At 31.2% G+C, this 13,985-nt stretch overlaps 1 protein-coding gene across 1 annotated transcript; it reads right to left on the bottom strand.

Annotated features, from left to right (window-relative positions):
* Positions 1–11,399: 11,399 nt before the first annotated feature.
* LOC120067400 (putative anthocyanidin reductase) lies at positions 11,400–13,774 on the bottom strand. Its single transcript, XM_039018968.1, has 5 exons — positions 13,610–13,774; positions 12,880–13,046; positions 12,348–12,560; positions 11,727–12,109; positions 11,400–11,630 (listed from the first exon to the last, which is right to left on the bottom strand). The coding sequence occupies exons 1-5, from the start codon at positions 13,710–13,712 to the stop codon at positions 11,492–11,494; spliced, it is 1,005 nt and encodes a 334-aa protein (XP_038874896.1). The 5' UTR covers positions 13,713–13,774; the 3' UTR covers positions 11,400–11,491.
* Positions 13,775–13,985: the final 211 nt, after the last annotated feature.

The raw sequence follows: 13,985 nt of genomic DNA, 5'->3' as shown, positions 1-13,985 counted from the left end.
CTTTTACGGTGTTATCATTTGTTTTTAATCCAAGGATATATTATTGGGATTGATACTGCATTTTGTTGTCTATCATATTATTGCTTGTAATTCTACTTAGGTATATATCTCCAATCAATAACAGTATCCTTAAAATTTAAAGTTTTAGATGACTATCTTAGTTTAGTGGTTTAGTACTTCTTGGCTATCATTTTATAATTAGTGTGCTTATGGTTATTGAATTGTATGTATAATTAATTAGTTCGAAAAATGAAAGACAAGTTAAAATTAAAATATGTTGTATATTAAATATTCCGTTGTAGCACCTTAGAAGTACAATGTGTTGGTTATTAATATACCTTATACGTAGATATGTTATTGGAAGTATGGGTTATATGTTAAAATAGAAATACAATGTTTTAAATGTTCACATATGGTTTTGTCGGTTATCCATGGATTAAACCATTTAATAATTCGTCCTTTGTACTAGGATCTTTTCATATATATATATATATATATATATATATATATTTTGAAAAGGATCTTTTCAAGATAAATTAAAGGATCACTTATAATTTCATTTGTTGTCAATGGGGAAAATGTAAATGCATGTTATAGTACAAATACGTGGTATGTTAAATATTTATTTCATTGCTATGTTATTTTGGTGGTTGAGTATATTGGGTTAAGAATATCTTAATCCTACATCAATATAGAGGATAACTTATACGTATAAAGAATATAATTTCTATTAGAATAATATGGAAAAATAATGATAATGCCTATTAGAATAACGGGCATCCAACCAAAGTCTCCAAAATATTTAAAAACATTCAAATTTTCCATAATAAAAATAAACCTAAAATAGAAATATCTAGATTTTTAAAACATCAGCCATAAACACAAGAGCAAGTATTTTTTCCCTAAAGCAAGGTTCAAAAGCAGATTTAATTTTATACCAAAATAGGAATATATAGTTTTCAAGACCACTACATTCACTAACACTTTAATGCTTGGCTCAAGTGTAAGTCAAATGATAGTCCACTCAATAGGGTAACTTCATCCTTTTTTTGGGATGGTCGTATTATTCCTCTCACTGCATCTGTCCATCTCCTTGCGATTGGTGGTTTTGCATCATTTGTTTGTGCCATTTGTCTTTTTGGTTCCCTTTGTTTGGCTCTTCTCTTTTCTTCTTAGATGGCCATCCTAGTCAACTCCGCTTTATTTATGTTTAACTAACAACATTTATTAAAACAATTAGTATTGTTAATACTAATTAAATGATAGCACTCATTAAATTTATAAGATCATTCCTTCTTACGTGTTTGAGTATGACTCTTGTAGCAGGATTATTCTCGTCGATATTACATAACTTATTATTCATATCTAACTTTCTTTTGACCTGTTAGTTGTTATGCAATAAATATCATTTGTTAGTTATCTATGCTGGGTTTTATACCCAAAAACTCGTAGATAGTAAATGTTATTAATTGACCTTCATAAATTAAGAGTTATAGATGTTAAATCAATAAATGTTATTGTTTGTCTTGTTGTCTATTTTGTTTTCATAACTCTAAATCCTATAACTAATATCCAAGGTTGTCTTATGAATCTTGAACTATATGTGGAGACATACAGGGACCAATGTTCGAGATATAACCTAAAGGGTCTATAGTATATTGATAAAGTTGGGTACTTTATCTTGGTAACGCTATGGATATGACTCACTTTGTATTTGATACAAACATATAGACCCAACACGTTCGTGTAGGTGACATGTGAGTGAGGGTATCCTATGCAATGAATTTGCATAAAACTGACCACGAAATAGTAACAACAAGATGTAATACTGTTTACTAGTTAGGTTTCTATTTCAATAGGATGACATAGGCGATTTAGTCTTAATCTGAGTATATTATGAACTCCTGTTCATGAGAGATTGCCTTTTGATTTGTACGGGCAAGGGTGGTTGATAGCCGACTCGAAATGCCTACAATTTTGTGGACAAGATCGAGTGGGAGCTGGGACATGATAATATAAGATGAAATTCAGTCCTTCCCGCCTTAAAGGTAAGTAGATGAGTGTTCTCTTAAGTGGTATCTCCAGGACTTGAATAAAGGGCCCTACCCTCTCAATGGCCCGAAAGAGTTTTCTGTTTATTGGTTGGACCATAAATAGGTTGTTCATTCATATTGATTAATTTGGTTAATGAGTTTAGTTAATTAATCTCATATTGTTGGAGCTTCTAATTTACCGGTCCACCAGGTCCCCTCATTAGCTCACTAGAGGAACTTAAGAGGGATAATCTGAATTATTCAAATTAATTTGAGGAAACTATATATTAATGTGATTAATATATAATTAATTTTGAATATGATCTAATAATTAAGTTGGAAAGTAATATTTGAATAAGATTCAAATTAATTAATTCAAATGAATTAGATTCGCAAAGCATTAATTAATAGAGAGGTATTGCACATATACATGGGATATATATGATAATTAAATATATACATTAAATTAGATTTAATGTATCAATACTTATTTAATTGTTGTGCAAATTAAAATTAAATAAGTGTTATTTAATTTTGTAAATTAAATAAGTGTTATTTAATTGGGCTAATTAATTAGATAAACATTATTTAATTAAGTGGGCTAATTAATTAAATAAATGTTATTTAATTAATTATAGAAAAGAAAAATATATTAGGAAAGGAGCTTGGCTCTTCTCTATATAAAGACCTTTCTTTGGCCCTTTGCATATAAACACTTTCTCATATAGTCTCATTGCAGAGAAACTCTGACAATACACAACACCCTAATGTTATTGTGCAAAATTTTCTCTGAGCCTCTTTACTCTTCAAAACCCTATTCTCCTCTCTCTTTCCTAATAGTTGGATAGCACCTATCCTCTATTATAATCCTAAGAGAGTAACGAGGTTACTCTCATGGTAGTATTCGAGATCGCTCAAGGAGTTGTTCACGATCAAGACCGTTTGGAGATTTGTTCATTGGAACCTTAGAGAGGCTCGTTCGTGGCACTTGGGAATCTACAAAGGCAAGAATCGTTCTAATTTTTTTCCTAAAGCATGCTAAGTTACATGTTTATATATTCTGTTTTGTATAATGATTTTGTTTAATGGAAAAATCAAATTGCGAGATGCAAGGCATTCTAACACAATGTTTCCACTGAGAGATCCAATCCCCTATCCTTCGATCTAGACAGGATAAGATCCAAAATGATATTTTGTTCTATATCATACCTTTAGTCTTTGAATTTTTGTGTTGATTTGTGCACCACAATGGCCTTACTTTGTCCAGAATTTTTTTTGTTAAAGTCATGAGAGTCTCATTCTATTAATATGTAAAAAAATGCGGATAATTTAGCTATTGTGAAGATAAAAGATAAGTAGTTAAATATTTTACAATTTATCACCTACATACCAATTTGATTGATTTTCCCTTATTTGATCATTCCAGCTTCTCATCAATCTCTTTTTCATCAATTGATTAAATGACTTCATTGATTACTTCATTTGCATCTTCAATATCCTATCACAATTAACTTGACAATTCAACTTTCATGTATTTGTAGATGAAACAATATAATTTGTAATACACTTATATTTTCCTTGCATTCTATTTCCTTAAACTCTTTTCCCATGGCTCCTTGTCTGAGTTCAGGTTAGCATTTTGTTCTTACCATCCTTTATAATTTGGATCCCCAGAACATACTGAGTTTCATCTAAATATTTCATTTAGAACTGAACAGCTAACCATTCTTTAATTTTATTCAGAAAACCTACATCATTCTCAATAAGTAAGATATCATCCACATACAATACCAAGAAAGCTACTAAACCATTAATAATCTTTCTGATTAAAGCTGTAGGATTTGACTGCAGTGTCAAACCTCATGTTCCAAGATCTAAATGCCCGTTTCAATCCATAGATGAACTGATTCAGCTTGCAAACTTTTTGCTCTACCCTGTACTATGAATCCTTCTAATTGAGTCATGTAGATTATCTCTTCAAGAGTACCATTCAAAAAGGCAGTATTGATGTTCATTTGCCATATCTCATAGTCATAATATGTGGCAATAGAAAAGAGAATCTAGACAGATTTTATCATAGCAAAAGAAGAGAAGGTTTCTTCATAGTTCACACTCTCAACCTAGGTATAACCCTTTGCTACTAATCTAGCCTTGAAGGTTTGCACCTTTCCATCTACACCTCTTTTTCTCTTGTAGATCCATTTGTAATCTATAGGTTTTACCCTATCAGGTTATCTATAAGTTCCCAGACAGAATTAGAGTACATAGACTCCATTTTTAGATTCATGCCCTTAATCCGTTCATCTTTATCAACATCTTCCATTGCCTTCTTGTAAGTCAACAGATCCTCAACATCATCATTAATGATGTTTGGGCTTCTGTTAAACCACCTAGCGAACAAGTGGGTTCATAACCCTCCCACTCATTGAGACAATTTCAACTCTTGAGATGGATTAGTTTGACTAGACGAACCGACATCAACAACTCTTGTTGATGTACTAGTCTCTTTAACAACTCTTGTTAAAGTTTCAGTATTATTTTCAGAATTTTTTCTTTAAACTATTTTGCTTTGTGGTTTCTAGTCTTTCATGTAGTCTTTCTCTAAGAATGTAGCATTTTTCGATATAAACACTTTATTTTTATTTGGATCAAAGAAGTACCCACCTCTTGTTTCCTTGGGGTAGCCTACAAATAGGCATACTTTCGAACGAGGTTTCAACTTTTTAAGATTTGTCATAAGTACATGGACTGGGCATCCCCAAATTCTGAAGTGGCATAAACTACCTTTACGGTCTCTCCATAACTCCAAAGATGTTTCAAAAACACTCTTTGATGGAACGTTTTTCAAAATGTAAACACTAGTCTCTACTGCAAATCCCAAACGAGTCAGGAAGTTGAGGATAACTCATCATAGACCGAACCATGTCTAACAAGGTTCTATTTTCTCCTTTCCGATACACGATTCTACTGAGGTGTACCAGGGGTTGAGAGTTGGGACATTATTCCATGTTCTATCATATAATTATGGAATCTTAAGTCTATATACTCTCCACCACGATTAGATCGTAGTGTTTTTATCTTTTTACCTAACAAGTTTTCAACCTCAGTCTTATATTACTTAAACTTTTTAAGTACTTCAGACTTATGTTGCCTTAGGTATAGATACCCATATCTTAAATAATCATCTATAAAAGAGATGAAATATTGATACCCTCCTTTTACTTTTACATTCATCGGACCACAGAGGTCTGAATGTATAAGTTCCAAGGCTTCTTTGGCTCTATAACCTTTTCCAGTAAAAGGTCGTTTTTTCAACTTGCCTTCAAGGCATGACTCACATACACGTAACGAATCTACTTCTAAACTATTTAGAAGTCTATTTTTTTTACCAATCTCTCAATCCTATTGAGATTAATGTGACCTAATCTTAGATGCCAAAGGTAGGCATTTTCTTTAGGAGAAATCCTTGGTCTCTTATCAGTTGTTGTCATTCTAAACATTTTAGTATTTAGGACAACATTTTTAACTAACGATCTTAGTACATATAAGTTACTTTCTTTTGAAAAAATCCTATCTCCATTTTATTTTTTAAAATAAACACTTTACTTCTAGAGAATGAGAGAGAATAATTTTTCTCAACCAAACAAAAAACAGAGACTAAAGTCCTTTTTCATATTAGGAACTACATATACGTCATCTAATAACATATATCGTTTCTTGTCCAAAAGTAACCTAAGCCTACCTACGGCAATAGCTAAAACAACATCACGAGTACCAACTCGAAGAGTCATTTTCCCAACTTCCAATTGTCTCCAGAAATTAAATCCTTAATAGGAAGAACATACGTGATTAGTATCCATTGAATCAACTATCCAGTCAGAATCATTATTCTCTATTAAGCACGACTTCTGGACAAGTAAATCAAATTTACTATCATTGGATCTCTTCCTATTTTGAAAAGTAGTGGGATCAACTTGAATACCCTTATTATGAGCTCCAAGTTTTTCCTCCGAGGTCAAACCTCTTTGATAAACTTCGTTAGAGTTAGCAACTTTTGCCTCCTCTATTTGTCTCTTGACATTTAATATGGATGGGAGTTCAAACCGGGAGTTGGCATTAATAGTCTTGTCTCTATTAATCCCATCCTGCTTGAATTGTGAGGACACTTGCTCAAACAAGTCTTGCATTGATTGCATGATCTGAAGTGCAATGGCTATGCTATCAAATTTTTTGACCAAGACATCAAGTATGCGTGCCAAAATGCAAACTCGTGCCTCAAGATTGGCCTTCATCCATTTTTTGTATGCATCACAAACATTTCGTGTTACATCAAGGGTTAAAACTGGTGGACATTCCTCAGTCAAGATGAAATTAAGGTCGTTAACCACGAACATAGTTTTAATAGATTCTTTCCAAGTTGTGTAATCGAACACAGTAAATATTTCAACATTAAGAAGGTTCATTGAAGCACTTGTCATTTTTGCTGATACAAAACAAATTAATTATTTTAGAAACTTATGAAAAAATTCATTTTAATCCAATCAGTTTAGCAAAAACTAATAATGAATCCAACATTATTCTATTTGGCAATGATGCTTCAGTGATTTAGGACGAAAGCCACCAAAGGGGGTCAGTCACCCCTTTCCTAAATTGAGACACTTCTCAACCAATCATTACACCAGAATAACTCTTATTCCTATAACAATTAGTCACCATTGATTTGGTCAAGAAATCATTAACTTGCTTAACAATTTCTTGTAAGTGTGACCTTTCATTTTAGACCCTAGAATTTCCTCCCAATGAGCCAACCGAAGAAAAAACTCGATTGGGGAAAAAACTAAAACAATCCTATCCATAAATTATATAGGATGTTTGTCCTTGATATTGACCTAATGCACAAACCATTCGAAGGGGGACACTCTCAGGGTGCCTCGAGGCCATGTAAGAAGGTCTTATGATGCAAACCAATGAAGGAGGTCGCAAGACATATTGACACATATCCTTCTTCCACTTACTATAAGCACTCTCTCCATTCATCTTGCTATTGACCCATGCAAACACCATCCGAAGGGGGACGCTCCCGGGGCGCCATGAGGTTAAGTATGAGTCTCATAGTGTGAACTTTTTGGGAGAACGTGAGTGGAAAAAATTGACATATTGTATATATCTTTTTCCTCCTACTGAGTATTTTAAAAAAAATGGGTTTATTAACTTTGTAAAAATCAGGTAATTAATTTTAACTAAGTCTTTGTTAATTTTTTGAATATAATGCTTATATTGAATATTTCAATAATATGTGACTTCATTTGTTAAAGTTTTTAACGAAGTCAATCACTTATTATATGCTTATAAAATATTTGCCCAATTCACCTTCCAGGCCAGTTTCTTGATAGAGATGTTTCATTTCTACCAGCTTAAATACCTCAGCTTAGATAAAACTTTCCTTAGACAAGAGTCCCTTGATCTCTTAATGAAAATTTATTTTAATCCTATTAAAATGAATTAAAATATTAACCTATTTCTAATCTCATTAGAAAAGTGTTTAACATAAGTCTAGGTAAATTATTAAACTATTTAAAATTAAATTGGACCTATGTTTGCATGCAACGCTTTATTATAGATTTTAATTCTAATTTCATTATACTTATAACTATTACAAAACAATGAAAAATAAAATCTATAATTGAATTCAAAGATATTGGTTGAATATAACATTTATATTTATCTAAGTAATGTCATGATCAGTGCAAAATTTATTTTAATTGAAAAATATAACACGTATATCTAACAATTCCTAAGCACACATATCCATCATGTGACATACATTATAACAACTATAACCTAGTATGATGCATGAAGATACTTAATGTACCATGCATCTAAAATAATATAACACTTATACTAATAGACATGAGCATGCTTATTTAATCATACATCCTAAAAGTATAACACTTACATTTTGACATGATGCAAGAACATGTTTATCCTAAGATGTGATTTTGAATTTAAATGACATATTTTATGCACCATTCACAAATAATTTAAATCATACATCTCATGCATAATTAAATTAACAAAATAGAAAAGTTGACCAACTATTGATATTCCTAGAAAATAAAATAAAACCTAAAATACTAGATTTTAGAAAATCTTAAAAGAAGATGGAAAAAGACAAAAGAAATTGCTTATGCTTAGCGGCAACGGTAGATAAAGCAGAGCTCAAAGCGACAATCCAACAGTTCAAAATGAAACCCTAGGTATCTTAAACATATTGACCAAATTTTTGCACGATCCAACAATTACAACTCCAGTTATTGATACATTTGTAAAAACTGGCCCTGAAGACCAAACTGCATTGCATTGTTTCTCTCCAGTTTTTCTTGTTTTGCCTTTGTTTTCCCGAGTTCCTTTTCATAGAAACTCTTTTCCATGAAAGATATGGACTTATCGACTCAATTCACAAGGAAAAAAAAACCCATAAACACTGGGTTTTACATTGATCTCATCAATTAAAACTATAAATCTAAATACCAAAGCCTAAACAGTCAATCTGCAAACCACAATAAAATCGCATACATCTCATGCATATATTTTAAAAGCAACCCATCATTCTATTATAATTTTTTTAAAAAAAAAATCGAAAATCAAAATTGCACAAAGTGGGCTTTGATACCAATTGAATGGATCGAATCCCAAGCACAAGCGTGTGATCGCCTTATAATTTTATTTTTTTGTACATAAAGAAAATACGGTATAAAAAAAATAATAACATAATGGATAAACAATCAAGATTAACATGCATTTAAGAGAAGAAAAGAGGGAAGAGCTAAACCATACCTTTGTAGATTCTCAAATTCTTCACGATTCCCTCTGCATCTCTCCGGAACGTCTCTTGAATGACTGAGGGACACCACCATAAGTGAAACCTTGTTATTCACTAAGATCCCAAGACGTGGATGTGTGGTCTCCAAGACTTGGAAGAGGAAGAAGAAGTAGTAGAGAAAAGAAGAGAGATTTTAAGAGAAGTAGTAGAAGACTAGGATTGAGAATTCCCAATTCAACTGTATCATAAATATAGGCCATGAAGACCTATTTATAGAGAGGAGGGGTGACCCCCTTCTCTTGATCTTTCTTATTCCTACCCTAGTTCTAATTTAATTAAATAAATTTTATTTAATTAAGTAGTCTAATAATTAAATAACCATATTCCAATTTAATATATAATGTTAATTAATAAATAAATAAATAAACATCCATGTTTATTTATCTCAACTTCTCCAAAATTAATTAATTAATTAAATAATCATTAATTAATCAATTAAACGACTATATTAAATCATATTTAATATAGAATTAATCAACATATAATTATCACATATTTATATGTATACATCTCTTTCATATTTGAATCTTATTTAAATATTTTACTCTCTTAATTATAAATCACATCTATAATTACCCATATCATATTAATTTCATTAATGCAATTGATTTGAACAATTCAAACCATTCCACTTATATATCCTTTAGTGAGTTAACTAAGGGACCTTATGGACCTATAGATTAAAAGCTCCAATGATATAAGATTAATTAATTAAACTCTTTAATTAAATTAATAAATTTTTATTAACTACCGATCACTCCACTAAAAAACAGGCCGTATTCGTAGTGCCACTAGAATAAGGTGTCCAGTCTTATCTATCTACTACAAACCGTTTAGGTTATCACTTAAACGTTATCCACCTATATGTCTCCACATATATGTTTGAATTTCATAAAATAACCTTGGATCTTAGAATAGTTTACAATGCAAGAACAAAAAGGAAGATTGTTTAAAGGTTAGGTTTCCTTACTTGTGAGAAATGCTGTGAGACTGTCAAGTTTATGGAATGGTTCAAATATAGGTAAGACTCGTTTTTCCTATCGCAATCATATTAGTTTCGAAGTCCCTGAGATGAGTGAACTAGTTTTAAAAAGATTGTACATGAGAAGGTGAAAGATTGGCATAATGGAAGGGATTATCCTCACCTTGATTATGTGTTAAGATCACCTGAGAAGTCTAATTTTCGTTCTCATGCTGATAGTGTGTGTTGTGTTCGCTTGATGAAAAGAAAAACTGAAGGGAGAGGCATTGTGGTCGCATGAAGAAATTTCCAAATCCCTAATTTCTTTTCATTTTTAATTTGACTTGTTGGTGGATTTGGTTTTACTTATATATTTTTTTTATTTTACATGAATGTCTAGTGTAGTATAGTAATCATTTCATGTAGATGTTAATTGGACGTTTGACTAGCTGCATTGGTGATCGTGGTAATTATTTAGTTATAGTGTATTTGAACTTTTTTGAACATTTTTGAAATTTCCTGGCTTCAGTTTTTGAACATTAGATATATATTTGTAAGTGAAGGCAATTTTGACAATTTTTCATTATTATTTTTTAATACTTAATTTGATTTTGCCATTTTTCTATTTTTTTTTATTTTTTTTTCATTTTTCTAAATGAAACCTCCAAATTTGCTATTTATCTAATTAGTCCATTCTTATTCTTTCACGCTTTCGCTCTAAGCCCAAAATAGCTCACAACAACTTTAATGCTTAGGTTGAAATATGGCTGACTATGATTTAATTGATAAAAATATATATCATCAGTTTAAACTTCAGATATTCAACATACATTTAATTTTATTTCAATGAATGGAGAATTAAACTTGAATTTTTCTGATTAAATTATTTTAATCCCTAAGCTATAACTTTTTTTAATTACTACTATAGAAGAGAGGTTAGCTCAAGTAATTGAATATACACTCACTATTTTGAGGTTGGAGATTGGATGTGGACCACTTGCTACTCAGATTATTTATTCATTCCCAGTATTAAATGTTGTTATTTAATTAATTTGTATGTATTTCTAATAAAATAATTTATTCATCTCATTTTTCTACCATTTGATAATTTATAAGATATATATATATTTTTTTTTTTTGGAAGTAAAGCACCGTCCCATTAATTTACTAGAATTGTAGTTCACTAAAAAGTCCATATAACTAATCATTCTATAATATCTTTTCGTGGAGAGGAATTTATGGATGGTGGATTTTCAGCGCATCCAATAAAATTATTAAAAGACACGATGATAATCATCTTTTGTTCTTGTTTTTTAAAATTAAATTTATTTAATTCATATTTCTTATCATGATTTACATATTTCTTAAATACAATAGTTAAATTATCGGCCAAATTTTAAAAATAAAAATATTTTTTTGAAAGCTATTTTTTTAATTTTCAAAATTTGACTTATTTTTTAAACCATTGGTAAAAAGTATTGTCCATAAACTTAATTTTTCAAAACAAAAATAAAAAATCAAACGATTATCAAATAGGATCTAAGATTTTAAAATCTATATCTTTTAACAATTATGATAAAACAGTCACATCATAGCAGTTTCATAATTAAACAATTAATCCAAAAATTGCTTTTTGTAACCGTGGAAAGCATCATCAAGTATCATATCACCATCATATTTATATATGAAACCTCTCTCAATCAACTTCTTGGAGTTCATTTTGATGTTTCTATTAGCCACTTCATCACATTCCCTACAAAACCCATAATTAATTCATTAAACACCAAACATATCCATATCAATTATGCATCAACTTCTGCTTCAAACACATAAAAGCTTAATTAATTACCCTTGTTTTTGTCGCAATTGAGGATGGTGAAGACGGTAGTAATTGGCAATATCTGAAGAAGACAAGAAAGAAGTTGCACACAAGAATCTGCCATGGATTGAAGATTGTTCCATACAGAAAATGTGTGCATCACAAACATCATCAATGTGGACTAGCGGGACTTTACCATCTATCTCTTCCAGATATCTAAGGATGTTGAAGGCTTCACTTTCGTCTGTAAACTGAGAGAATGTGATGATAGTGCTTGCGTTTGAAGAAGGATGAACAGTGTTGCCGGCGATCAGGCCGCATGCCAATGTAACCACTTCCAAATTCCCCGATTCCTCGCTCTCTCCGAACTTAAGCAATTCTTTCTCTGTTACCGTCTTTGAATCTACGTATGCCTGAAAACATAAACATTAAAATAATTTAAATTGAAAAAAATCTGCTTTCTCATAGAGACCAAAATGTCCGTTATAAAATTGTTAGTTTGAAAACTCTTAAACGAAAATGCTCCAAAGCTAATAAAAGCTAATTCATATAATTTTTCCTAAACCAAAGTATAAATTATAGGATAGGAAAAGAAGAATTGAATTTAGAATTTTTACGGAGGTAAAGATAAGAGATAATATTGGTTGGTACCTCAAAAGTTGAGTTAGAGAAAGGACGGGAAAAATTAAGAGGCGTCCAACAGGTTTCATCGAGGAAGTCTTTGAAACCACTACCGTCGTCTTTCATTGGCGACATGGACACGGTGGAGGCCGTGTAGATCAACCGCCTCACCGTTCCCAATTCCACGCAAAATTTCGCAATCTTCTTCGCCGCCATAACTGATGCTTCTGTGCTGTTAATATACTGTTTTTGATACAGTATGTTCATTTTAAGTTAAATTATAGAGAAAAAAATGCACTTGAACTAATGAGTATTCCTCGAGCTTTTAAGTCAAATAAGCTTTTGTCATGCATGAAAAGAAAATAAAGGCAAATTCTTACAGGTTGTTATCGTCTTCTTTCTTTCCATTCGCATCTCAAATTTTATTTTCTTACGTGTTTAGATTTGTTCGCTCAAGCAAGTAGTACATAAAAATGCATAGGCTTTTCGATTCATAAATTTAAGCCGCAAAAGCCACTAAGAGAATTTTGAAAGAGAAAAAAAAAATCGAATTTCAAGAAACCTGGGTTCCATGAGTGTGGTGTAAAGGAGTAGCGACATGGAAAACGATGTGACAGCCTCGGATGGCAGCTTCAAACTGATGGGGTTCATAAATGTCGGCTTTAAACAACACCAAATTAGTGGTTGCATTTGGGAGTCTCTTCAAAATCCCCGCCTTGGATTCATCATCTTAAAAATGCAACAATAATAAACACAATTTGGTCAAAGTAAAAAAAGATACTGTTATTACATAAACAAAATCGACAAATAAAGAATAAGAACGGGAATTATTGAAATGCCTTGAATCTGTTTGTTGCCGTTTCGAACAACCTAATATGGGAGTCCTTCGAAACCTATTCAGATTTTGTATTCAACATACTTTTTTATTTGTAGTTATTTACGTTTTTGACACTAGGGTTTAGAATAGTGCGATATATAAACTCTCTAACCTAGAGATACCGTTTTTCATGTAATTCTAAAAACATTCTCTCAAAATAATATTGTTCTCCCTCTGTCCGTGGACGTAGCTAGCACACTGTTAGTCAACCACGTATATTTGTGTGTCGATCTTCCCTACTTTACGTTCCTTTTTTGTATTCTTTAATTGTCGATTTTGTAACAAGAATAAATAGAAAAAATTATGTGATTCAGTCGTAAAAATACCTTAGCTAGCTACACTTACAAATAGCCACATTCAATCAAAATGCTAGATAACAGATTCCAATATATTTTAACAATAGATTCGGAGTTACCTAAATTGCGAACAGTTGCATGGACGATATGACCTTTTAGAAGAAGCTTTTTGATGAGGGAAGAAGCCACATAGCCTGATCCGCCTGTAACGCACACTGCCATTTTCTTTGCTTTCCTCTTCTTATCTCTCTTTCTCTCTGTCTTTTGTAATTTTTTTTTTTTTTTTTTTTTTTATAATTCTCAAATCCCTTTCCACTTTATATAGAATATAATTGCTTTTCAACATTACAATTATCTTATCATATTAATACATAGTAGTACTTGGCTACTTGCTATATTTTTCACATCCAAGAGTTTTTAATATAGTTTTAATTACGTGTTAGGTTTCAAGTTTCAACATTACATTTACCCCATCGTATTAATATATAATGTTCA

The sequence above is a fragment of the Benincasa hispida genome, chromosome 1 (genome assembly GCF_009727055.1).
Source record: "Benincasa hispida cultivar B227 chromosome 1, ASM972705v1, whole genome shotgun sequence".
NCBI classification, from domain to species: domain Eukaryota; kingdom Viridiplantae; phylum Streptophyta; class Magnoliopsida; order Cucurbitales; family Cucurbitaceae; genus Benincasa; species Benincasa hispida.
Note: the sequence above shows the minus strand (reverse complement) of the source record. Positions and strands in the feature narration are given on the sequence as shown.